The sequence below is a fragment of the Dipodomys ordii genome, unplaced genomic scaffold, assembly GCF_000151885.1.
Source record: "Dipodomys ordii isolate 6190 unplaced genomic scaffold, Dord_2.0 Scaffold102, whole genome shotgun sequence".
Classification (NCBI taxonomy): Eukaryota; Metazoa; Chordata; class Mammalia; order Rodentia; family Heteromyidae; genus Dipodomys; species Dipodomys ordii.
In genome coordinates this window covers 4541320-4567260 of record NW_012267318.1, presented here as the reverse complement: position 1 = coordinate 4567260, position 25941 = coordinate 4541320, and the positions used below count along the sequence as shown (strand labels likewise).

General features: G+C 38.0%; 1 protein-coding gene across 1 annotated transcript; it reads left to right on the top strand.

Annotated features, from left to right (window-relative positions):
- Nucleotides 1–221: 221 nt before the first annotated feature.
- On the top strand, nucleotides 222–24611 carry Hsph1 (heat shock 105kDa/110kDa protein 1). Its single transcript, XM_013027312.1, has 18 exons — nucleotides 222–539; nucleotides 2959–3016; nucleotides 4575–4715; nucleotides 5521–5643; nucleotides 7098–7197; nucleotides 9022–9155; nucleotides 9530–9774; nucleotides 10426–10654; nucleotides 12376–12482; nucleotides 12686–12819; nucleotides 14597–14805; nucleotides 16607–16738; nucleotides 19702–19839; nucleotides 20741–20866; nucleotides 21502–21609; nucleotides 21705–21824; nucleotides 22260–22421; nucleotides 23729–24611. Exons 1-18 carry the CDS (start codon nucleotides 433–435, stop codon nucleotides 23933–23935), a joined length of 2580 nt encoding a protein of 859 aa, XP_012882766.1. The 5' UTR covers nucleotides 222–432; the 3' UTR covers nucleotides 23936–24611.
- The last annotated feature ends 1330 nt before the right edge of the window (nucleotides 24612–25941 follow it).

Sequence of the window (25941 nt, the reverse complement as noted above, 5' to 3'; positions counted from 1 at the left end):
ATTGGGCAGCATCTTTCGAGAAGGCTCCAGAAGCAGGAAGCGGAAGTGGCACGTGGAGGGGCCAGTGGAGGCGCCGGTGAGTAAATGCCGCAGATTCTGGAAAGTTCTGATCAGTGCACTACGTAAGGCAGGAGGATTAGGACCTCCCCTTTCTGGGTCTTTAGCGGAGCGCCGGTACCTGCGCCGGCGTGAGAGCGAGCGGATCCGAGCGAGGCGGTCAGCCCGAGCCGCAGAGCCACCCCGGGGCCGCCCTCTGCTGCCAGCCGCTGCCGTACCCCGCGGAGCCGGCGGCGCCGACAGCCCGCGCGCCCGCCCGAGTGCCAGCAGAGCGGCGGGACCCCGCGAGCCGGAGCCGGGCCGGCACCGGAGGCGGCCGCAGAGCCGGGAGCACGCGCAGCCAGACCCCAGCCGGAGGCGGACGGCGAGCCGGCCATGTCGGTGGTGGGCTTGGACGTGGGCTCGCAGAGCTGCTACATCGCGGTGGCGCGGGCCGGGGGCATTGAGACCATCGCCAACGAGTTCAGCGACCGCTGCACCCCGTAAGTGCCGTTCGTGTGTGTGTGTGCGTGTGCGTGTGCTGGGGGAGATAACGAGACTTGGAGATCGTGGGGACCCCCAGACCCGCGGGCTGGCCTCGGAGCACCGCGGCGCGTGGAGGCGGCGCGCCCCACCGCGGGGCAGCCACGGGTGGGAAGGGTTTGTCGAGGGTGGGGGGGGTACGGGGCAGGGTGGGCACTCGGGCAGGTCTGCTCCGGCGATCGGCTGCGGCAGAGCCCGCGACTTGGCAGCAGCAGCCGCTTCCTTCCGCGGCCGCCCCGGTGTCCCCACCCGGCCCTTCGGAAGGAGCTGTGGAGAGCCGCCCCCAGGGCCCCCTCCTTCCGTGCCGATCTTTGCGCACCGGGAAGCCTGGGCTGCTGAGCCCCCTCACCCGCCCCTTCCAATCACCCCCCCCCCCGCTTTATTTTCCTTCTTCCGCATTGTGAATCTCCAAATGACTGGAAGCTTCTAGAGCCCGGGTGCTGCTGCTTGTGCAGGGAGCTGGCGGACTGTTGTTAGCGACCGCAGGAAAGACTTCTAAGAAAGAGGAGTCATCTTTCTTAACCCTCTCTAACGTTGTTGATCATCGTATCCAAAATAATTGAGATGTAGACATCCTCCCCCCCCCAGACTTTTTAATTAACTCATGGTAGGAGCCATTTATGAAGACCTAAGTTTATATTTCTTAATTTTGCAGCTTTAGAGAGACAATAAAAATGGCACTGTTGTGCCACTACTCCTAGAAGGATGTTTTCACTGATGAAATGAAATGTATTTATTCTGCAGCAGGAAGGGGGAAACACTTTATGAAACACCTTCTAGAGTGAGGGTTGTTTTCTGAAGAGAATATGCACAAACATACCTGCATGTGCACTGATGAAAACATTTGCTTATTTTTCAAGGAAATTAGGAGTTTTTCAACTGCACAAGATGATAAATGTAAAGTGACCCCAACGGTGAATGAGCCTTACATAATTACCTACGTGGGGATGAGCATTAGTGAAAGTGAATAGAAAAATCAGGAAAAAGCAAACATTGACAGCTAGTAATTACTATTCCCTGAGCAACCCACACATATACCTCTTTGCAAATACACCATGATCTGTTCTTTGGTAATGTTAAAAACTAATTAGAGGTTAGTAAGAAAGATGACCATCTTCTAAGCTTTTCCTCCATAGGTGCAGTTAACATCTCTGTTGTCTTTGCTCCAATGAAAGGAAAAGCTGCTCCGGAGAGTAGGCATGGTGACCAGGGTGTGCAACTAAAGCCTGCAGTTTTGGCTCTCTTTGGCTCTGAAAGATGTGAGCTGGGGGTAGTATTTGCAAGTTTGAGAGTTACTTTGGTTCCTAATTCTTATGTGTTCCAATTAATTTGACTGTCCCACTTGGAAAATAAGTAGACCCATTGTACAATGATTAGTTGATTTGAGCTTAAGATACTATTATTCCCTGTATCTTACAGATCTAGCTTCTGTTTGGCTTTTAGGATGCTGTTTAGCACCTCCTTCTGAAATCTTCTAGTTCCAGAAGAATGTTTCTGTTAAAACAGATTTAAATGTCCTCCGTATATTCCCATTTACTCATCTCTTGGACCTGTGTAGGAGTAAAACAAAATTAGACTCGATTTGGATTAGTAATGCACAATTGGATTACTGCTCTAATCTAAATCTTAAATCACTACCTCCCCCTCAAAAACTTGCTTGATCTCTCTACTGTTACTATGCATTTCCATTTCCATTGCTCAGAAAGCTGTCTCACAGTTACAAGCCACTTGTCATCTGTCAGTGCAGATTAATGTAACTGATTATTCACTCTTCTCCCTCAGCATTTATATTCCGTTCTGCCATGACTTGTCCTGCATCATTTTTCTTGCTTTTCTCTTCTGTGCTGGAGAGAGGCATACTTCAGAGGCATAACTTAGATAGATCCATTTGCTTGAGCTTACCAAAACCTTGAATTCTAAAGAGCAGATGGCATATGAGGACAAGAGTAGATGTGACAGTGACATTTAGCTTAGTACAGAGTTGGTAGCTGAGAGAGGTAAGTTATACCATATTTTTTGTTAGTCATATTTATAGTGCCAAGTTTAATAATAAATATCCTTTATAAGTATTGAAAGTATTTTCAGAGCTAGTGTTCAATATCTCATAATTGGAGATCTGGCAGATTATACCAGTACCTGAGATATAGGGAAATGCCCCTTGAACCAGGAACAGTCTTTTTTTTTGGGGTGATAGAACTTGCTACCTAGGCTGTATCTGGAGAGGGGTTAAGTATCTCTGGATGGATACCTGATGAAAGCTGTAGGCTTTCAAACTTGTCTTTTTAAGACATGTTTATAAGAATTTTCCTTTTGCACTTAAAAATGTGTGTATTACTGGTTTTTAACATTTTTGAAACATTTGGCTTATATTCCTTTTAGATCAGTAATCTCATTTGGATCAAAAAACCGAACAATTGGAGTGGCAGCCAAAAACCAGGTATGTTCTCCAGAATTCAGCGAAGGTTTAAAAAGGAAAAATCTCCAGAAACATACTAGCGTGTGAAGTATCTAAGCTTAGCTAATTTTGAGTCTTGAAAATGTGAATCAGATACTTATAAACTCTCATGGTATTTTCATTCCTTTTCTCTTTGTCTCCTCAAAAATTGACTTCATTTTTATTCTACCAACTTTTAATTTTTAGCATCTAATTTTTAAATTTTTTTCCTTTTTTTGGGTTGTAGGCCTGAACTCTGGGCCTGGGTGCTGTCCCTCAGCTCTTCAGCTCAAGGCTAAGCGTTCTACCACTTGAGCCACAGCGCCACTTCTGGCTTTTTCTGCTTATGTGGTGCTGAGGAATCAACCCCAGGGCCTCATGCATGCAAGCAAGCACTCTACCACTGAGCCACCTTCCCAGCCCATAATTTTTAAAAATTATATACAAGACTTGGAATTTTTCCATGTTCAGTTTCTCATGTTACTCATTTAAAAGTCCTTTTTTTAGAAGGAACTTCTATAAAGGTCTGTGTTCAAAAGCTTTCAGGTTATTTAGTAATTGAAGTGAGCCTAGGATAACTTTTTTTGTCTAGATCAGTGCTGTAAGATTAGAACTAAGAAACCAAACTATTTTTTAAAATGTCATCTGTTTTTAGTGTGTCTACTGTTCATATATAGATCTTATTTATGGCTCACATTATAATACTGTTGAATAGCATTTTTCTCAGTCCTTTGGGGATTGAGAAAAGAACCAACATGAAATGCTTTAAGAAAGAAAATGAAAGTTCATATAGAAAATACTGTTTAAAAGAAATAAAATTCTAAACCCTGAAATATCTCCTAATATTCTAACGAGTAAGGTTAGAAGTGATACATGACAAGGGAACGGGTAGGAGGACCAAAGAAGAAAAAGAGTTTCACACACTCAAAATGACTAGCTTAGAAAGGAGAGGGGCTTTGAGTGTATCAACAGTCCTAAAAGTGCTTGTGTTGGATATTGATAGCCTAGACCTAAATTTCTGTTGTAATTTTGTGGTTATGTTAGAAGAATGACTTGAAGCACAGAGTTGGTTTGTAGATAGCTAGACAAACTTCATCTCAGATTTTAGAAGTAATGAGAAATAGTTGATTTGTTTGAATTACTGGTACTGACAAGTTGTATTGTTAATCAAATAAGAAATAAATATTAAGCTGTTTAGTTTTAGTGACTTTAGCAGTCATAGCTCTTTTATATATGTGTGCCAGTCCTGGAGCTTCAACTCAGGGCCTGGGTGCTGTCCCTGAGCTTTCTCACTTAAGCCACAGCTCCATTTCTGGCTTTTTGGTGGTTAATTGGAGATAACAATTTCAGGGACATTGCTCTTTGAGCCGGCTTTGAACATGATCCTCAGATCTCACCTTCCTGCATAAGTACAAATAAGATCTGTTTATTGATGGGAAATTGAGGGCCTCCAGGGAAGGTTTCCCTAGGGTTGGTTTTGAGTTGTGCGTATGACCCTCTATAAAATTGCTAGAAGGTGGTAAAATTTGAGAAAATTTAAAAATCTTAACTTCTCTTGCAGCAAGTCACTCATGCAAACAATACGGTGTCTAACTTTAAGAGATTTCATGGCCGAACATTCAGTGACCCTTTCATTCAAAAGGAAAAGGAAAACTTAAGTTATGATTTGGTTCCAATGAAAAACGGAGGAGTTGGAATAAAGGTAATTCACTTGAGCCAACTGTGGGTTCTAATGGAATACTATTTACTTCATCGCTGAAAAAGACAGCATCTTAATAAACTCAAATTTTCTCCTTTTATTTTTTTGGCAGGTTGGGGGGGGACAGTACAGGGTTTTGAACTGAGGGCCTTGGACTTGCCAGACAAGTGTTCTGCAACTTGAGCCACACTCCAGCCCTTTTGCTATTTAATTACTTTTCAGATAGAGTCTCATTAACTTTTTTTTGGTGAGGGGAGAGTCTTACACTGGCCTTAAACCATAGTCCCCCATATGTCTCATATGTAGTTGGGATTACAGGTGTATACCACCACACCTGGCTAACTGAAATCTCTTAATTGGACTAGTTCCTCTTCTCTCCCAGCTCCTTTTAAGGTATAGTAAATACAGATTATATGTCTCTGAAAGTTATCCAACTAATATATCCTGCTGTAACTTCAATTGTTTTCCAACTTTCTGGCAATTTTAAAGTTTAGGTGTTTGATGGTGTTTTTAACATCTAAATGGTATTCTTTACTAAAACAAATATATGTTCCAAGACAGCCCACTTAATGATAATGAGAAAGCTTCCATTAACTGCTAGAGGCATTCTGGTCTTGTGATGAACACACAATAATACTTATTCCAGTGGTTATCTTGTAATGGAGATTTACTGCTTTCTATTGTGTTTTGATTGACAACAGAGAAGTCTGTCCTAGCAAGATTTTGTGGAGGAAATTATGTACTTATAGTTGAAGTTCCTTTAGTTTAAACTGTGTATTTAAAAAAAAACTTTTTTCCTCTACTGTAGGTGATGTACTTGGATGAAGAACATCTTTTTAGTGTGGAGCAGATAACTGCCATGTTGTTGACTAAGTTAAAGGAAACTGCTGAGAACAATCTCAAGAAGCCAGTAACAGATTGTGTCATTTCTGTAAGTAGAACTGAGCAATGTAGTGTGCTTTAATCTGCCTTCTTTATATCACTCTGGTAATAGAAAGTATTGCATATGTGTAAGCTCTTTTCTTATCATAGACCAAAATTATATTAAACTGTACTAATAATGTTCCAGAGTTTCAGAGCAATTTGAGTGATATTTTTAGCCAGAAGTGGTTGCAGGTTCTTGACTGGAGGTAAAAACCTCCTGTGGGTCTTTTTTTTTTAAATGTAGATTGACAGGTTGCACCTGTCTGTAATCATACAGCTGGTTTACTTAACCTGTAAGCTTTTCACTGGTGGAGGAATTATACTCTCAGGTGAGAATTAGTGCTTTAGGAGTTTTTTTGGTACATTTTTTATTATAAAAATGCTGTACAGAGGGGTTATAGTTACATGAGCATGGTAATGAGTATATTTCCTATTGAGCATTGTTGCCTCCTTTGTTTTTCTCCTACCATCCCTTCACTCTCATCTCTACAACTACCTCCTTCCTAAGTTATAAAGTTAATTTTCATTCAGTAGATGAATGGATCAAGAAAATGTATATAAAAACATATACAATGGAATTCTATGCCTCCATCAGAAAGAATGCCATTACCCCATTTGTTAGGAAATGGAAAGACTTGGAAAAAATTATGTTAAGTGAAGTATCCCTTCAATATAACCTTTAAGGAAAAGTTAAAGAGATATTGTGGTTTGAAAGAGGAGCAGGGACCCAGTTTTGTCCTTGCCTTGTCTCCCTGAAGACTCTACAAATACTTTTTAAATTTTTAAGGTCACTGTACAAAGTTTTCTCTTAGGTACTTTCAAGTTAAGTTATTCTGCAAATGTATTGTTGATATTTCTTTTTTTTTGATGAATGTCCTCCTCATTTAACATGTTAGAAGTCCGAATTATCTTACCTAGAAGCCTAAGTTGGTGCCTTCAGAATCATTATCCTTGAGCTTCTTCCTCTAAGGAAAATCAATGGGCTTTTCTAGAAAGTATTTTAAAAATCTTAGTTGACCTGCTGAATTACAAGGTATTCTGTTGTCAGTACCTACACTCAGTAATAAAGAAATGGAGAGGCATATGTAGAAGGAACTCTGTATTACCCATTACATTTTGACCTAGCATTAAAACTTAATAATTTCAGTAGAAACTATTTTGTAAATTTTCTTTAAGAATAAGTAATTTTCATTTTTTTAAGTGAATAGCCCTGGTGACTTTTCATTTCAAGGTAAGTAAAACTGGGTTATAGTAACAATTAATTTACTACTGTAATTTTGACACAGTGGCTCCAAAAGTAACATTCTGAAAGTTAAGGAACTGGCTGAAACTAAGTCTAAAGTTGTTTCTTTAGGGAGAACTGGGGTAGGCTCCTACTTCGTTGAAGAATTGTAAATGTATTAGAAGTGATTCATAAGTATGTTGATGTTGTAGACAAGTAATTCTCTTTATTATTTCTAGGTCCCCTCCTTCTTCACAGATGCTGAGAGGCGATCTGTATTAGATGCTGCTCAGATTGTTGGCCTAAATTGTCTCAGACTTATGAATGACATGACAGCTGGTAAGAAGTGACTGTTATAAAACTATAGAGCTTACATACCGGTTGTCCTTAAACACTTCATATGGAGGTAGAAATATAGCCTTTTAAAAAGTGTGCTAATTTCTGCCAGGGGCTGGCTGGTGTCTCATTCTTGTAATCCTAGCTGCTTGGGAAGCTAAGATCTGAGGAACACAATTATAAGCTAGCCTGGGTGGGAAGGACTGTGAGATTCTTAACTTCAGTTAACTAGAACAGGCCAGAAGTGGATGTGTGGCTTAATGATAGCTTGCTAGCCTTGAGCAAAAAAGTTAAGGGACAATACTCAAACCCTGAATTCAGACCCCAGTGCCAACACAAAAAATGAACTCTAATAGAAGTTTGTTAGCTTTGAAAACAAAAATTTCACCTCTGTACGTCCTTCTCTTTAAGAAATGGTATATTGTCAAATGCATGAGTATTTTCATTAGCAATCTGTTATTCATATATTTTCTTACTGGGTTTAACTTCATATTTCCTTAGAGTGCTCTTATAATTAAGAAACAGATTTTTCCAAATTCTGTAGTTCTAGAGTATCACAATTACCTTGACTACAAAATTCATTTTGTTTAACATTTTTCTGAATTATAGTTAGAAGTTGACTATTCATCGAATACTGATTTTAGCCTTTACTACTTAACAAGTTAAGTACTATATGTTAAGTACTGTGATATAGAGATGAGTAAAGCACTCATTATTCTTGCCTTCTAGAATTCCAGGTAAATAGAAAATTAGGAGAACCTGAGTTCTTAATTCTGAAATGTTTTTTCATTATGTTTCCATTAGGTTTTTTGGTTTTTGTGGGGGCTTGAACTAAGCCTGGCACTATCCCTTAGCTTTTTTGCTGATGTTTATATATGTTCAGAAATGCTCACAAAAATACGAGACTCTTTAAGGCTTAGGGTTTTTTATTTTTTTATTTTATTTTTATTTTTTGGTCACTTGTGGGGCTTGAATTTATTATGGCTTGGGTACTTTGCTGAGCTTTTTCACTCAAGGCTAGCATTCTATAATCACTTGGAGCCACAGTGCCACTTCCAGATTTTCTTTGATTTTATTTATTTATTTATTTATTTTTTGGTCCAGTCGTGGGGCCTGGACTCTGGGCCTGGACACTGTCCCTCAGCTCTTCAGCTCAAGGCTAGCGCTCTTCTACTTGAGCCACAGAGCCACTTGCGTTTTTTTTTCTTTTTTGCTTATGTGGTGCTGAGGAATTGAACCCAGGGCCTCATGCATGCAAGACAAGCACTCTACTACTGAGCCACCTTCCCAGCCCTTTGATTTTATTTTTTGTGATACTGGGCAATTGAACTTGTGTAGCTGGTATTTTATTTACCATTTGAGCCATACTTCCATCTCTGCCTCTTTGTTGGTTATTCTGGTATCAGATAGTCTTGGATTTTTTTCTGCCTATGCTGTTATCAAACCACCACCCACCAGATCTCAGCCACCCAAGTAGCTAGAATTACAGTTGAGAGCCACCAGTGCCTGACAAGGGCTTAGAGCTTTACAAAAAACAAGAGAGGAGGGAAGGGTTCTGCAATTGTTATGTTACAATTTTCATTTTGGGGCGTCATAGCTCGTTGTGTAAATATGTATAATATTTAAGTAAATACTGTATAATGAGCCCTGTAGCATTTGTGACTAGGTAAGTTTTGTCTGTTACATCTCTTGGTATGTTGACAAATGATAGAGTATTGTTCTAAAGTAAAAAAGAAAAGGATAAGTATCACCTTTTTTGCATGTGTAATTGTATGTGACAAATTTCCAAGAAAATGTGATCAATCAAAACAACCTTCTATTTTGTAGTTGCATTGAATTATGGGATTTATAAGCAGGATCTTCCAAGTCCAAATGAGAAGCCTCGGGTAGTGGTCTTCGTGGATATGGGACACTCAGCTTTTCAAGTGTCTGCATGTGCTTTTAACAAGGGAAAACTGAAGGTAAAGTCATATTGGCACTAGGAAGTGTTAGTTGTGACTTAAACCTAGTGAAAGTTAGACTCCTATTATTAATGAAGGGCTGTAGGTAAAGATGCTGACAAGCATTGTTGCTAACACTGATGTATGTGAATTTGGTGTGACTATCTTAGAATGTTCCTTAGGGTTTTTTTTTTAGGAAAGTAAAAACATTTTAATGTTATCTTCTGTGTTATCATTAAAAGTCAAAATTACCGACTTGGGTTTCATGTTACTGCATTTTAAATAGAACTTGTGCGCCTATTAGGCTTCCATTGTTTGAGTAGCAATAACTAAGAATATAATTACAAATATGATTGGAAAAAGTTTCTGAGTCTCTGTTGTTTTGACTAATTTAGGTTCTGGGAACAGCTTTTGATCCATTTTTAGGAGGAAAGAACTTCGACGAAAAGCTAGTGGAACATTTTTGTGCAGAGTTTAAAACCAAGTACAAGTTGGATGCAAAATCTAAAATCCGAGCACTCCTTCGTCTGTATCAGGAGTGTGAAAAGTTGAAAAAGCTAATGAGTTCTAATAGCACGGACCTGCCACTGAACATAGAATGTTTTATGAATGATAAGGATGTTTCTGGAAAGATGAACAGGTGTGTCTTCATTCTGCAATTTAAGTAAATGAAACTTGTCTCTGAAAACAGAGTCAGATGTCAGTTTCAGCCCAATGTTGTAACTCTTGGATTACATTACATTACATTGTGTGCTGCCTGCCTATGGCTTGAGAGACCACTGCTTATCACTGTTAGAACTTTGGGGCACATCTGTGACCAAGACATAGATAGATAGATAGATAGATAGATAGATAGATAGATAGATAGATAGATAGATAGATTCTGTTGTTTTACTTTTTAGTATTTATTTCTGGGCCAGTAATTGAGTAATAGTTTCATAGGGATATTTTTAAGTGTAATATACAAATAAGCCTGGAAGTAATTAAAGATCAGATCCTGTATTACAATACAACATGTGGGAGGTAAAATGATATCTGAATATGGAAATGATTTTATCTAGTAATACTTACAGAATTGATTTGTCTCATCCAACCCCTTTCTGCACTTTTAAAATATATTTACCAGAAACAAAAGTTGAAGCTATAAAAGTAACTTGCTTTTGTTGGATCATGTCTGAGCTGGGAAAAATAGTTCACTGAGTTAAGCCTTAAATTATTTTGAGAAAAATATAATCAGGATACTAGTCAGAAGCTGCTTCTAATTTATGAAGTGTTTGTCTCATTTGCTTAGGTCACAATTTGAAGAACTCTGTGCTGAACTCCTGCAAAAAATAGAAGCACCCCTTTATTCATTGATGGAACAAACTCAGCTCCAAGTTGAAGATGTGAGTGCTGTTGAAATAGTTGGAGGTGCAACCCGAATTCCAGCTGTGAAAGAAAAAATTGCCAAGTTCTTTGGAAAAGATGTTAGCACCACACTCAATGCTGATGAAGCAGTAGCGAGAGGATGTGCACTTCAGGTACCCTCAGTTCTGCTTGCTCTCTTCTGGTAGATATCCCCTAAACAGCTTCTACTTTGTCATCCTGGTGGTGGCTGTCACTTGGTAATTGGATTACAAAGGAGGTTACTCAGACAGTCCGGGAAGGGAGAAGGAAATCTTGAAGACAATAAATAGAAGATTAAGACTATTAAGCTTAAGTTCCTAAAACTGGTATTGCATTAGGCATGATTCTGAGATCATAGAAAACCCAACCATAAAGCACTAATGAGCTCTGGTGGTAGTAGTTACCATGCAGTATGAATGAGTGAAGTAGGGTGGTACTAGAGTGATGGAGCCAGGCACCAGTGGCTCATTCCTGTAATCCTAGCTACTCAGGAGGCTGAGATCCAAGGATCTCAGTTCAAAGCCTGCTCAGGCAAGAAAGTCTGTGAGACTCCTATCTCCAGTTAACAATTAGAAAACCAAAAGTAGCACTGTGGTTAAGTGGTACAACACTCACCTAGAGCTGAAATGCTGAGGGACAATGCCCAGGCCTAGAGTTCAAACACTATACCAACAAAACAAAACAAAAAGAAAAGAAAGTAAAGGATTATGAATGTTAACAAATGGCTTTAAAAAGTAAATCCTCCTTCCAGGCCCAAGTTCATGGCCACGCTGCTCATCAGACAAGGTTATCCCAGAAGCATAAAGTTAGTTTGGTGAAGTAAAAGCACCAACTCTGGAAGCTATAGAAAGTTTAGTGTATATTGGAGAAAATAGTTAATTATGACATTTTCATAAGTATGTAATGTTCTTTGTATTTTATCTTCCTTATTACATTTATATCCCTCCTTTTGTCCCCTTCCTATTTTCTAGTAGTTCTTTTGTGGAGTTTTAAATTATTTTTCCTTCATAAGGGAATATATGTCCTTAAAAATCCTTTAAATTCCACGTAATGTTGAGTTTATCATTTCTTCAAAAATAGAACTAATTTTGGCCTTTTGTTTTGCATACCACTCATCAGATGACTTGACATCTTCCATTCTTGATAAATCTATTCAGTTTCTGATCAGTTTAGTGGTTTTTATATTCCCAATCTAAATATGAACGCTCTCCTTTGTCTGTAGTATGATGCCTGACCCAATTTTGAATTTTCCAGTGGTTTTGACTCAAATTGGAAATAAAACCTTGGGCTTTACCCTTTTAAGTTCAACAATTGAAGAGAGATAAAGACAGAAGTGTTTGTGGATGTCTGTCTGTCTATCTAGTACACATACATACATGTCTGAAACTTTATGTTGACTAAAAATCATTGTCATAAGATTGTTATTTATGTGGCTAGTGATTGGAATAGTATTTAGGCAGCAGATACTTTTGTTGGTGGTGGTCAGGGGGCTTGAACTCAGGGCACTGCCCCTGAACTTATCAGCTCAAGGCTAGTACTTTATGACTTGGAACCTCAGCACCACTACCAGTTTTCTGGTTACTTGAAGATAAGAGTCTCATAGACTTTCCTGCCTGGTCTGGCTTCAAACCATGATCCTTAGATTTCAGCTTCCTGTGTAGCTTGGATTAACAGGCATGAGCTATTAGCACTTGGCTCACCAGATTCTTTATATTTGAGATGACATATGTTACAAGCAGTTTTTAAAATTTTAGTTTTAAGTCTGCCCCCTCATTAGAATTTATTTATGCTATACAACAAGTAGAAATTAGTTAAGTGCTTATGCTAATCTTTATAATATATGTATTTTTTTAAGTGTGCAATTCTTTCTCCGGCATTCAAAGTTAGAGAATTTTCTGTCACGGATGCAGTTCCTTTTCCAATATCTCTGGTCTGGAACCATGATTCAGAAGACACAGAAGGGTATGTAGCAGAAAATTACTTGTCTTTCCTATTAAAATCAGTTTTTATGGTAAAACGCTTCCTGAGTTTTTCAGCTACCAAACCTATCATATATTTTAAATGTTGAGATGGAATTGATAATTTTTTTAGAATGTCCCTTTTCTGTTTGTTTGGTATTGAAAGATTAAGTACTTGATCTATATTGAATGTCTTTTCTTCTCTAGTTGTCATGAAGTATTCAGTCGAAACCATGCTGCTCCTTTCTCCAAAGTTCTCACCTTCTTTAGAAGGGGGCCATTTGAGCTTGAAGCTTTCTATTCTGATCCTCAAGGAGTTCCATATCCAGAAGCAAAAATAGGTAAGAAATTATTAGTTAAGTATATTTTGGGTTTTGAATTAAGGACTTATCATTCATTGTAGAAACTCAGAATTGTTTTCTTGGCAATGCTGAATAGAATCTAATTCACTATGTGTTTGTAACAATGGTGGCATAGAAATCTCTTTATTCATTTTATTAATTATTACTTTGGTCTCTATAGATGAAGGGATCTGCAAACTTTGCTGTTAATTCTAAGTAATGTGTTTAAGATCACTTCCTTTCCTGTTTTTTTTGTTGTTGCTGTGTGCTGCCCACTCTGGGCTTTCACTTGGGGCCTTGCACATTCTCTGTGAACTTTTAGCTTGAAGCTAGTCTCCAACACTTGAGTTGCAGCACCACATCTGTGTTTTTGTGATCTATTGGAGATGAATCTCAAGGACTCTCCTGCCTGGTCTTGTTTCAAAACTCTCAATCCTCAGATGTCAGCCTCCTGATTAGCTGCAATTACAGGAGTGAGCCACCATTGCCTGGCCAGACTACTTTTAATGTTCACCTTTCTTTAGATGAGATGTTATTTAAAACCTGACTCAAACCACCGTGAAAATGCTTCACAGATCAACTTTTGTATTGTACCTTTTCCTTAAGGAACCACTTGGACATTTTGATAACATTTTCCATCCACTTCAGCTAATAGTAATTCTCTCCCTGTCTCTCTGCCTGTCTCTCTGTCTCTCTCCCAACCCCCTCCCCAGACTAGATTTGCCAGTATTGCCTTTTTTTTTTCTCAGTTTCTTTCTCTTCTTGTTTCTTTCTTTTCTTTTCCTTCTTTAACATTTATGAAGTTAATGTAAGAAAGTAGTCAGAAATTTCTGAATGGAAAATTGTAAGGTTTTGGTAGGTTGAGTGCTTGTGTATAAAATAACCATTAGTATTACTTCCTAAAGTAGTAGTTTTGAGAAATGATCAAGATCTAGTCCAAGATCAAGATCTTTAGTTTTGAGAGGTGATCAAGATCTAGTCCCAAGATCAAGATCTTTAACTGACCTGGTAAATAAAATCTGTAACTTGCTGTGTGTTTATGTAGACAGCATCTTAAATACAAGGCTGTTAAATATCATAATACTTTGCACATAATAAATTTATGTTACTTTTGTTTAGTGGTGGAGGTCACTACCTCAACTCTTGTTTCTATGGTAAGTCATCATTATAAAGAGTGAGGAAGCATAGATGGCCTAAATAACATCACACAGTCAGGATTCAAGTATTACTATTTGCAGTATTATTTAGTGACACTGTGGAACTGTTCTGTTGCCAATAATAGTGTCAGCATTGATAAAATTTTAACTTTTCTATTTAAAACATGATTGAAAACACTTTGGTTATTCAGTCAGAAGAATAATATTCCCTGAAAGACGATATAGTATTAAACTTCAACATTTGATGGATATCAAATACTTAAGACTTGCTAACAGATTTCCACATCAAGTGTGTGCTCATCCATCTGGAGAAATGATAGGAAGAGGCAGAGATTGCTTTCTATTGGGTATTACGTACAGTTCTGTCTAATGCATAGTAGTCACAAAAGTACTTTGGTTTTTGAAGGCTTTTACAACATATTGACTAAAGCTAGTGAACTGTAAATTTAGTGCATATTTGTAAATATACTCTGTAAGAATTATATTTATGGTGTCCACTAATAGAAATGGGAAGATTTTGCAGTACTAGCAAGCTTTATTAACATTTATATGTTTCTTATTTGTTGTCTTTACAGACATTTGGAATCAAATCTAAAATTGCCAGTTTTGTTTTGTTCCAGGCCGCTTCATAGTGCAGAATGTTTCTGCACAAAAAGATGGAGAAAAGTCTAAAGTCAAAGTCAAAGTGCGAGTCAACACCCATGGCATTTTCACCATCTCCACAGCATCCATGGTGGAGAAAGTCCCAGCGGAGGACAGTGAAGTGTCTTCTGTTGATGCAGATATGGAGGGTTCAAATCAGAGGCCACCAGAAAACCCAGACACTGATGTAAGTTAGGGGATAAATTTTTGTATTGATACATAGAATTGACTTTAATTCTCAGCCAGAGGAAATGGGGTATGGAGTGGTTAAAGTATTTTTCTTTATAGGTTATTTTTGTCAGTTTTATGAGGTGGTAAAAATACTTGCCAGTTAATAACAGTATACAGGAGTTTAATGTATTGTGATTAACTGAATTTAACTGATACGGCTTAATTAGAGTAGGTAAAAAGTTTTTGCTCTTTTGGGGGAAAGATTAGAACTACTTGGTGATTTATTAAGCCTGATTAATTTTGTAAATTGTATGTCCTGATTACAACTACAGGTTATTTCTGGTATAATCACATGTAGTTTAAGTGAAGAGATAGGCAGTTCAGTGTTTCAGTGACGGTGAGTGTAGTGTTACTGTTAAAAACATTGAAGCCCATTACCATTCTGACCCTTGGTTTTATTTTCATCTAGAAACTTCACAGCAATGATTTAAATGGCTAGTATTACATACTTCTTAGTGTCTCTTAGATATCAGTAATGCCTTCTCAGTCTACTTTTTTGAAGCTTATAAAGAAAAATATAAAAAGACAGGAATAGACAAAGAGTTTTTGGTTAACTTGAGATTTTTAGCCTTCTCCCAAGGATAGGAAAAGATTATGGCAAGTGCTGATTTATTGGGGCTGTGGGCTACTAAGGAAAGATCAAGGAAACCATTAGATAAGGTTTACTTTCTTTCCCTTTTGTTTTTGGCAGTATTGGGCTTTGAACCCAGGGCTTTCACGCTTGTTAGGCAGGCATTCTACCTCTTGAGCCACACCTCCAGCCTTCTTGCTCTGGTTATTTTTGAGATAGGTTCTTGCTTTTTGGCTTTGGCTGGACTAGATTATGATCTTCCTATTTATATTTCCCACAATAGCTGGGGTAACAGATATGCACTACCATACCCACCTTTTTTTTGTTGAGATGGGTCTTGTAAACTTTTTTGCCCTAAGTTGGCATGGAGCTACTCTCCTCCTTAGCGCCTCCCATAACTGGTATAACAGGACTGTGCCACAGTGCCTAGCTATTGGATGAGTTAGGGTCTTACGAGCTGGACAACAAATTGGGTGTTCCAGATCTCTGCCTCTCCAGTAGTCTTCCAAATTGAGTGTGCTGTCTTTGATGCCTTATAACTTTAAATTTATAAAAGTAGCTAGGATGATAGGTATGAGCTACTGACACCAGGCTGCTTTCCTTTTCTTAACTTGATTTTCCATCAGCATCGTTAACATGTACCATTCTTTATCCTGAGATCTTTTAAGTTATAAATAGCTGAATCACAAAATGAAAATGGGCAGAGAGCTGCTCAGATATCTATAACTAGAGTGATAAACTCCAGAGCATCTGGAAGTTGGTCATTTTTGGTAACTGTTCAGTAAATCATTATGGAGATGGTTGATAGGCATGATGACTGCTAGGGAAAACTAGGGTTTAGACACTTGGTTCCTTTCTGGGATAGTAATCTATTCCTGTGCTTTCAATGTCTGCCCAAGGGTTGGGAAAGTTTCCTAAGGGGAGATCCTGATTGTCACATCAATCACATACCTACTTGTGTCACTTAACCACATTAACTGCTCTCCTTCACAGGATTTCTTACAGGTTTAAGAGAATCTAGGGGTTTTCAAGTGTTTTGCATTCATTTTGTTTTTAATCAAGTATCTTTCTTGCCCACCTACTAAAATTTCAGAAACTTAGTACTGTCTTTGGTGCCCTATAACTTTTTAAATTCATAAGAGTACACCTGCTTTCTACATCCTTTGTGCCTGGGCTTTCATTTCAGAAAAATATCCAGCAAGACAACAGTGAAGCTGGAACTCAGCCCCAGGTACAAACTGATGGTCAACAAACCTCACAGTCTCCCCCTTCATCTGAACTTCCCTCAGAAGAAAACAAAATCCCAGATGCTGACAAAGTGAGTGCCTCTTCCAGTTCATTCCATTGGACAATGTTACAACGTATTATCATTAGTGGTATTAAATCTATAGACTCAAGAGCAAGCTCCAAGTGATTTTTATCCTGTGTAGATTTTTTTGTTGTTCATTTTCTATGTGTTAACTCAACTAAAACCAGTTAGAAATACTGAAGCTCAACCAAAGGAAATTGAATACCTTGCTCTTGACCTGAAAGTGCCTCTTGATTAAATGCCATATGAGTAACAAGAGCCTAATGCAAAAGCATTTGTTGTCTTCTAAAGGGCAGAGATACCTGCTAATGCCAGAGGCAGAAATAGACATGCCCTGGTACCACTTGAATTAATTAGATGATAAATACATGGGCTATAGGAGTTCGTTCAGTAAGCGTTTTCTCCTTTAAAGTCACCCGTCATATTTAGGTCAATTAATTATGATAACCAGATGGTGTTTCAAAATAATTGTTTCTTTGCCTTGTCCCATAGCAGATATTAGAAGCTAAATAAAATTGTAGTATTGTATCTTTTGACAAATACAATTCTAATCAGATCTTTAAAGCTCATGGCCAGATGGATATTGAGAGCTTCCCATTGCCCATTGTTCCTGCAGATCAGTCTGTATTTCATAAATGTTCTGTCTCTTAAAGTTGCATGCATATTACTAACCTGCCTTTGAGCTTTGGTTTTCACTCACATCTGAAGATAGGGTTCGTTACCATAAAGCATATTACAGAGTTGTTAATGAGAGTCAAGGTGAATTTTACATTATGTAAGACTTGCAGGTTTTCATTTGCCTGTGTCTTGTTAAATTGTATGGGGACTCAATGTGAGCTGTGGGTCCTGATTGATTTCTTAGGTATCTCTTTGCTTTCTCCTTCTAATGGGAATTATGTGATTATGGTGTAGTTATTTGGAAAAATAGGTACTTCATTTCCGTATTACCCCCTTATAAGTTTAGGGTTATCAGTCTTGGCTGACAGTCCCCATAACTGTCTTAAAACTTGACACTGGGTAGAAACTCATGTTCATAGTTACAGATAGAACCACTAGGCTCAGCTCTTTAACTCTACATGTTCTCTTTTGGAGGGTTTCTCATCCATGTCAAAATACCATTTTGTGGCATATTGGTTTAATTTTGTGCTGCTTTGTCAGAATGCATATCATCATCCTTTTTTTTTAAATTAGTTTTTAATTATCTTTAGATAGTTGTACAGAAGTGTTTCAGTTCATCATGTCAGTTTATGAGTACAATGTATTTTGATCAGTATTACCCCTTCCATTGTTCTACCTGTCCATCATTCTTTTTGTTCAAGTATCTGTTGCACTTGTGTCTTGCTAAGTGTCATCTGATACATTTTTCTTTCCTGTGGATCATGCCTTCAGAGCATGCATACTCCATTGCATGATTCTTACATAGTATCTTAGAAAAGAGGAAGGAGACCGTAAGAGACTACAGGCTAGCTGATCTCCAGTGATACAGCATGTAGCACTTAAGATAGAGTTGTGATTCCTTATTAAAGCAGAAATGCAAGTTTGGGAAGCACAGTCCAGTGTGTAATTTAAGTCAAATTGTTGAACTTCTGTAGTCTGCTTCTTCAATAGTGTCTAGAATTGTTATATCCTTTATAACTCAAATTGCCCATAGCAGTGATGGTTGTGCTTCACAGGCTAATCTCATACCATTTTGACATCATAGTCAGAATACATGTTATTATGCACCTTGTCATTACCATCTAATCTGTCTTATAGCTCAGTCTCCTCAATTGTGTTGTCATTTGTGCTAGGAAATGTGCCAGGAACTTGAAGAACGGGAAATACAGAAAAGGCTTAGAAAATTCAAGGCTGTAGGAGATCCTTCTTGAGCCCTGTATTTACATATTTTGAAAAGCCTACAGTACATTTTGAATATCCTTCATTCATCAAACTTGGGTCCAGAAATGTTTTGACTTGGTATTTTTAATTGGAGTATTTGCATAAACATCATAAAGCAAATTGGGAATGGGAAGCAAGTCTAAACAATAAATCATTTGTTTCCTTATGGGTATACTTTATATGCATAGCCTGGAGGTAATCTTAAACTATTTATAATGTGTTTGTATTTTAACTGTGACCTATCCCATGAACTCAGCTGTGGAATTTTCCACTTGTGGTGTAGGCATTGCATATTTCAGATTATAGAGTATTTTAAGTTTTCAGATTACTACCTTAAGAAAGATAGTATCTATTGTCTTTTTTGGAGACAGGGTTTTATGTAGTGTATGCTGGCCATATAGTCCAGTCTGACCTTGAACTCAGTCCTTCTAAGTGCTAGGTATAAGCATCTGCTACCAGGTCCAGCCATCTTTTATTTCTTTCCAATTTGCAAAAGTTACTTATGAGAAATGTCAAGACCTAAAGGCAGGTGGTAGAAATGCTGTATTTGTTCACACAAATATTCAGTCTCCCAAGTTTAATAGGAATTTTTTAACATTTACTGTGGGGCTAATTGAAACCAAAGTATGTGTTATACAGAAATATATAAACATATATATATATATTTATAATGTTAAGAATTGCGTAAATCCTAACAGCTTCAGTGTTGGTTGAAGTTTTGTTAAGTTTATTTTCAGATTCTAGGATAAAGGTATGGAATTTGGAATTTTGACTTGGTATTCACAAAGATGCTTAGTAGAATTAGAAAGTAAAGGCTTATGAAGAAAAGCATAAGCAGAAAAGATATTAGGTCTAGTAGAAAAGAAAAGAAGAGAAAAATATGCTGGTGAATTGATAAGGGAAGATAGGACATATTGAGATTTAATTGCAGCCCTGATTTAAAATGGAGAGTGGGGAATTAGGAGATCTTAGGTGGTTTTACTTCAGTTTAGGGATTTACTTTTGTCTTACATTATGAGTAAGTAATGATAGATACTTTTTTTCTCATGGATTGAGAATTTTCCCCTTTTTTTCTTTAAATCTTCTTTCCCAAGGCAAATGAAAAGAAAGTTGACCAGCCTCCAGAAGCTAAAAAACCCAAAATAAAGGTGGTGAATGTTGAGTTACCCATTGAAGCCAACTTGGTCTGGCAGTTAGGGAAAGACCTGCTTAACATGTACATTGAGACAGAGGTAAGTATTTTAAGTATTTTTGTTTTGGAGTATAATTAATTCTGACATATTTCTAATACATAAAGTGACTATAATTCTTCATATCCTAATAAGTTTTACCAGTTTTTGCATGTCTCAGAAATCTGTGCTGTAGATTGTTCTGCTTGGTATAAAATAACCCCAGTTCTTCTAAAGAAATTGTGATGGTATGTCTAAGCAGAGCACAATGGAATCTAGGCAACTCAAACTATTCCTATGAAGAGCTGAGTACCTGTGACCCATGTCTATAGATAGTCCTAGCTTCTCACAAGGCTGAGGTTTGAGAATTAAGGATCAAAACCAACCTAGGCAGACAAATTTTTGAGATTCTTACCTCTAGTTAACCAGCAAAAGCCAGAAGCAGAGGAATGGCTCAAGTGGTTAGAGCACTAACACTGAACAAGAATGTGAAGGAAGCCCTGAGTTAAAAGCCCCAGTACCACCACACAAAAAAAATCCTATTAAGTTATACTGCTTTTTAGTTTGTAGAAAAATAGATGAAGTAATTGAGATTCTTTTTTTTTTTTTTTTCCTGCTACTGGGGGTTGAACTCAGGCCAGGGCCTCATGCTTGCTCACTTTGCTGGCAGAAGAGTGTAAGACGTCATCTCCCATCATGAATATCCTAGTCTTAGCCTCCCAAGTATCTAGGATTATAGGCATGGTCGCCAGCACTCAGCTAGTCTTTTCTTATGTGAAATACTTAAAATGAGAAGATAACACAACTTTCACCTGTGTATTTATTGAAGGAACAACTGTATAAATAAAGTCTTATGAAATAGAAATAAAAACACTAATTTTTTATGTGATCATTTTTTTTTAACATTCATGTCTAGTGGAAATTGAGTTTGCTTTTGGAAGTAATGTTTACTGTTTCCTAACAGGGGAAGATGATAATGCAGGATAAATTGGAAAAAGAGAGAAATGATGCTAAAAACGCAGTGGAGGAATATGTGTATGAGTTCAGGGACAAGCTGTGTGGACCATATGAAAAATTTATATGTGAGCAGGTATGACTTAAAGGTTTCTTCTTATTTGGAATCTCATAAATGTTTAATAAAATTTGACATGTATGCCTTTTCTAGATTATTTAACTTGGGGTTTTTGAACACATAATAGTTGGGAAGTAGATATTGTATAAACAAAGCCAAGAAAGAGGTTAGAGTTCATTTAAACTCAGGTTAGGAGTTGTGCTAGTCCTGAGATTCTTGGCTGTCTATCCCTGCCCCTGATGCGTGGTGTTCATTGAGGGATTGTCAATTTGAGTATGTGCCCTTTTGGTGTAATTGAGATGTACATAAGAGAGGAACATAAGCTCTAAATCCATAACGAAAACATTTCAATATTGTGATTATTCAGAATTGGATTTCTAAGATAAAATATTCTAAGTCAGGAGCAGTATAACTACAAACATTGAAATGTTTCCCTGTTAACAAGACAGGGAAGCCACAGACAACTAGCCAGTCCCTTGTGTAAAAGATTATATAGAACAAATTAGGAGAATGTTAGAATTATCAGTGAGGAAAATCCAGCTTGATCATTGCCTTCCCAGGACAAGATTAGCTATTTTGTTGCAGCTTCTTTGTTTTGTTATAATAACTACTGATGAAAGATTGCCACTAATCTTGTCTTGTTTGGTATGTAGGAACACCAGAACTTCTTGAAGCTCCTCACAGAGACTGAAGACTGGCTCTATGAAGAAGGAGAGGACCAGGCTAAACAGGCATATGTTGACAAATTGGAAGAGTTAATGGTAGGCTTTTCTCTTCCTAAAGACTGGTACGGTGTTTTTAAATTGTAGACTTTTAAAACATAACTGTAACAACTATTTACTACATTTGATTTTAGAAAATTGGCACTCCTGTTAAAGTCCGATTTCAAGAAGCTGAGGAACGGCCCAAAATGTTGGAAGAACTGGGACAGAGGCTGCAGCACTATGCCAAGATAGCAGCTGACTTCAGAAGCAAGGTAGTTGTGTGCACAGTGAGGAATCAGCTTAGATTTTAATAGCCAGCATTTTGGTTCAGAAGTTTTTTATTGTGAATAAATTTTTTTTTTTTTTGGTTGTGGGGCTTGAACTCTGGGCCTGGCTCCTGTCCCTCAGTTCTTCAGGTCAAGGTGAGCACTCTACCACTTGAACCACAGCACCACTTCTAGTTTTCAGGTGGTTAATTAGAAATAAGAGTTTCATGGACTTTCCTTCCCAGGCTAGCTTTGAACTGTAGTCCTCAGTTCTCAGCCTCCTTAGTACAGGATTGCAGGTGTAAGCCACTGGTGCCCAGCTTTGTGAATAGAAATTCTTAAGGAAGTTTTAGTATTTGATATCAGAGGTACACTTAAACTTTATGGAAAGTTGGGTGAACTAGTAAACTTAAGTATTCTTTTTTTTTTTTTTCTGTTTAGGATGAGAAATACAACCATATTGATGAATCTGAAATGAAAAAGGTTGAAAAGTCTGTCAATGAAGTGATGGAGTGGATGAATAATGTCATGAATGCTCAGGCTAAAAAGAGTCTTGATCAGGATCCAGTTGTACGTATTCATGAAATAAAAGCAAAAATCAAGGTGAGTGATACTTTTGACTACTGTATTCTCTCTCATGAGCTCAACTGAAAATTATTTGAGCCTGCTTTGTAGGTAGCTATTTTCCCCATAAATCTTACCTCATCCTTATTAAGACTTAACCTGCTTATTCATTTATTAAGACTGACTGTCTTCATTCATTATTACTATATATTATGAAATACAGAAGGCCTCCCTTGTAAGTTTAGATACCTATTTATTCAGTTCAGCAGTATGTTTGTTCAGGTCATTAGTTGTTCTAGGGGATACATACTTTATATAAAAACCAAAGCCCCTGCCCCGGGAACTCACATTCTCATTGAGGGGAGTCCAGCCACACAAACAAGTATGTGGGACCTGTATCTGATGGGGAAAAAATTCACATAGGGTAAAGGTTTAGAGTGCCTAGGTGGTTATTTTTACTGGGAAAGGCTTTGCTGCACATATGAGAAGAAAATAAGGCTGGGCTTTTTGTCTGGGATAATATTCAGCATAGTGAATAGAGACCAAGGGAAAGCAGAGCTTTTTAGCTACTTTTGTTGTTATTGGTTGTGGGGCTTGAACACTGGGCCTGGCGCTGTCCCTCAGCTCTTCAGCTCAAGGCAAGCGTTCTACCACTTGAGCTACAGGACCATGTCTGGTTTTCTGGTGGTTTATTGGAGATAGGAGTCTAACGGTCTTTACTGCCCGGGCTGGCTTTGAACCACGATCCTCAGATCTCAGCCTCCTGAGTAGCTAGGATTACAGGTGTGAGCCACCAGCACCTGGCCTTAGCCACTTTTTAAGATTTAGGCTCAAATCTATTTTTCTTCATCTCTGAATCACTTTCTTTGTTCTATAATATTAGAATCATAATTCTTTAATGTTATGAGGACAATCAAGATACTAAATACTATCCACGTCTGAATCCTAAAAGAATCATTTCCTTTTTTTTTTTTTTTTTTCTGGGCTTGGGTACTGTCCTGTGCTCTTCAGCTCAAGGTGAGCACTCTACCACCTGAGCCACAGTGCCACTTCGGTTTTCTAGTGGTTTATTGGAGATAGGAGTCTCATGGACTTTCCTGCCCTGACCAGTCTGGCTTTAAACCGTGATTCTCAGATCTCAGCCTCCTGAGTAGCTAGGATTACAGGCGTTAGCCACCAGCACCTGGCTCTTACTTTTCTTCTAATCAGGCTTCAGGCTATGGTTTGGAGCAATGAGGAAATGGAATTTTTTCATTGATGCATGAAGGGAGTTAGTAGAAAAACAGTCAGATGTGAGGAAGTAGTTGGAAATGAACTGATGGGTCTGAGTTAATCTGTTTTCTTAGGAATTGAACAATACTTGTGAACCTGTTGTCACACAACCCAAACCAAAAATCGAATCACCTAAATTGGAAAGAACTCCAAATGGCCCAAATGTGGACAAAAAGGATGACGATTTAGAAGGCAAAAATAATTTTGGTGCTGAACCTCCACACCAGAATGGCGAATGTTACCCCAATGAGAAGAGCTCTGTTAATATGGACTTGGACTAGAAGACATTAAGTTGGCTTACTCCTTCAATCAATGAAATATTTTTGCCATAGTATGTGATTCTACATAACAGACTGAGACTATTTATATTTTCTTTTTTAAGGATGTCTAGAAATTTTGTGTACTATATGGAAACTGAACAAAGCTTAAGTCTGTAGTCTTTGTGATAAAAAGGGAAGATTGCCTTGGTAACTTTCAGATTCCTGTGGAATTGTGAATCCATACTGAGCTTCTGTGCAGTATCACCATTTGCATCACTGAGGATGAATTAATTCACTTTTGTTTTTGGAAACAAACTATACTGCTTGTTCAAGAAGGTTATGGTTAAAATCCTTTAAACATTTGTTCTTGCCAAGGTAGTTTTCTTGCATTTTGCTCTCCATTTCAGCATGTATGTGGGTGAGGATGTTTATCAACAATGCTAAGTCTGGTTTCAAAAGGGCTTTCAAAAATTAATTCTGTCCAATAGAATGATTTTGCTTTCATATTAAAATTTCAGTGAGTGAAACAGCTAGTGAAATTGTTAGCATGCAGACAAAACTAAAATTATCTCATTATACCATATGCACATTTGTCATGTAAAGATGTGACATGGAATAAACGGTGATCCTGTTGTAACTGATTGTGTGAACTTCATGAGCTTTAAAATAAAGTTCATCCTATGGTGTCATTTCTAAACTGTTGGTTTTCACATTGATTTAAAGATGGGAATGGAGAAGAGGAATCAATTATTGTAGCAGAAATGAAGTTACTTATGAAAATCGCTTTTCTAAATGAAAGCCACTTTTTCCTGAAAAATGGTTGAATAGCCTTACTGCATTTCAAACTTTTCAATACAAAGTAGATGTAACTTAAAATACCAAGAAAAAATTAGTGTCTCCCTGCATTGCTTATCTTTGTAGTCTTTAATGTAATGGTGGGTATATTTGTGTGGGTCTTACTATATTGGCTGTTTTAAGTCCTATGACAGGGAAATTATCAGGAAATACAGTCCACTATTATAACTTCATAGTTGGGGTAAATTCTGTGATAAGGGAATGCTTCAAAATACCTTAGCTGATCACACCACTGATGGATAGATTTTTCCAGTTTTTCTTTTCTTTGTTTTTGTTGGTTGTGGGGTTTGAACTCGGCTTGGGCACTGTCCCTGTGCTCTTCAGCTCAAGGCGAGCACTTAACCACTTGAGCCACAGCGCCACTTCCAGTTTTCTAGTGGTTTATTGGAAATAAAAGAGTCTCACGGACTTTCCTGCCCGGGCTGGCTTTGAACCGCGATCCTCAGATCTCAGCCTCCTGAGTAGCTAGCATCACAGGCCTGAGCCACCGGCGCCCAGCTCTTTTTTTTTTTTTTTTAAGTAGTTATACAAAGGAGTTGCATTTAACAGTGTAGTTGATGAATACAAAATACCAATTTCACCCCTTTCAACATTCTCACCTATGATGATTTTCCAAGGGCAATGTTGAAAATACCATTGTGGGGGTAGGATGGGAAGAAGACGTGTTCTTGGATTAGATGACCATGCTGCCAGCAAGGGTCCAACTGCTGCTTCAGTGTGGCTAGAGTTTTTGTGGTAGAGGAAATTTGCCTGTAGCCACCCTATAGACTAGCCACTCTGCGCCATAGCCTCACAGACAACCTTGCATAGGAACTTGGGATACTTCAGTATCAGCTGAGAACACAATCCCCAGCTGAAATACCCATAGTTTAAAGCCTATACCCACACATCAAGTAACTGGCTCTTTCTATGTCTGTTAAGTCCTTACCTGAAATTTGCCTGTTTTTCGTAAGTTACATACTTCATATAGTCTCATGACATTGGATCTTAAGGATCAAACATTAAAGATTCTCTACTATTTGTCAGTCACTTAGTTTTTCCTACTTCATGTCATATATGTAGAAGCTTTACATTTTTTTTTCTGTAATGTGATGGGCTTTTTTGGGTCTTGTGCCCATTTAAGGCTTGCTAAAGGATGCCAGCTAAGAAGTTTGCCCAGTGAAGGTGGGAAT

Coding starts and splice junctions, on each gene's coding strand:
- Hsph1 (XM_013027312.1), top strand. CDS start 433: ATGTCGGTGGTGGGCTTGGACGTGGGCTCGCAGAGCTGCTACATCGCG. Junction 3,017..4,574: donor GAGTGGCAGCCAAAAACCAG/GTATGTTCTCCA, acceptor CTTCTCTTGCAG/CAAGTCACTCATGCAAACAA. Junction 20,867..21,501: donor AAAAATTTATATGTGAGCAG/GTATGACTTAAA, acceptor TTTGGTATGTAG/GAACACCAGAACTTCTTGAA.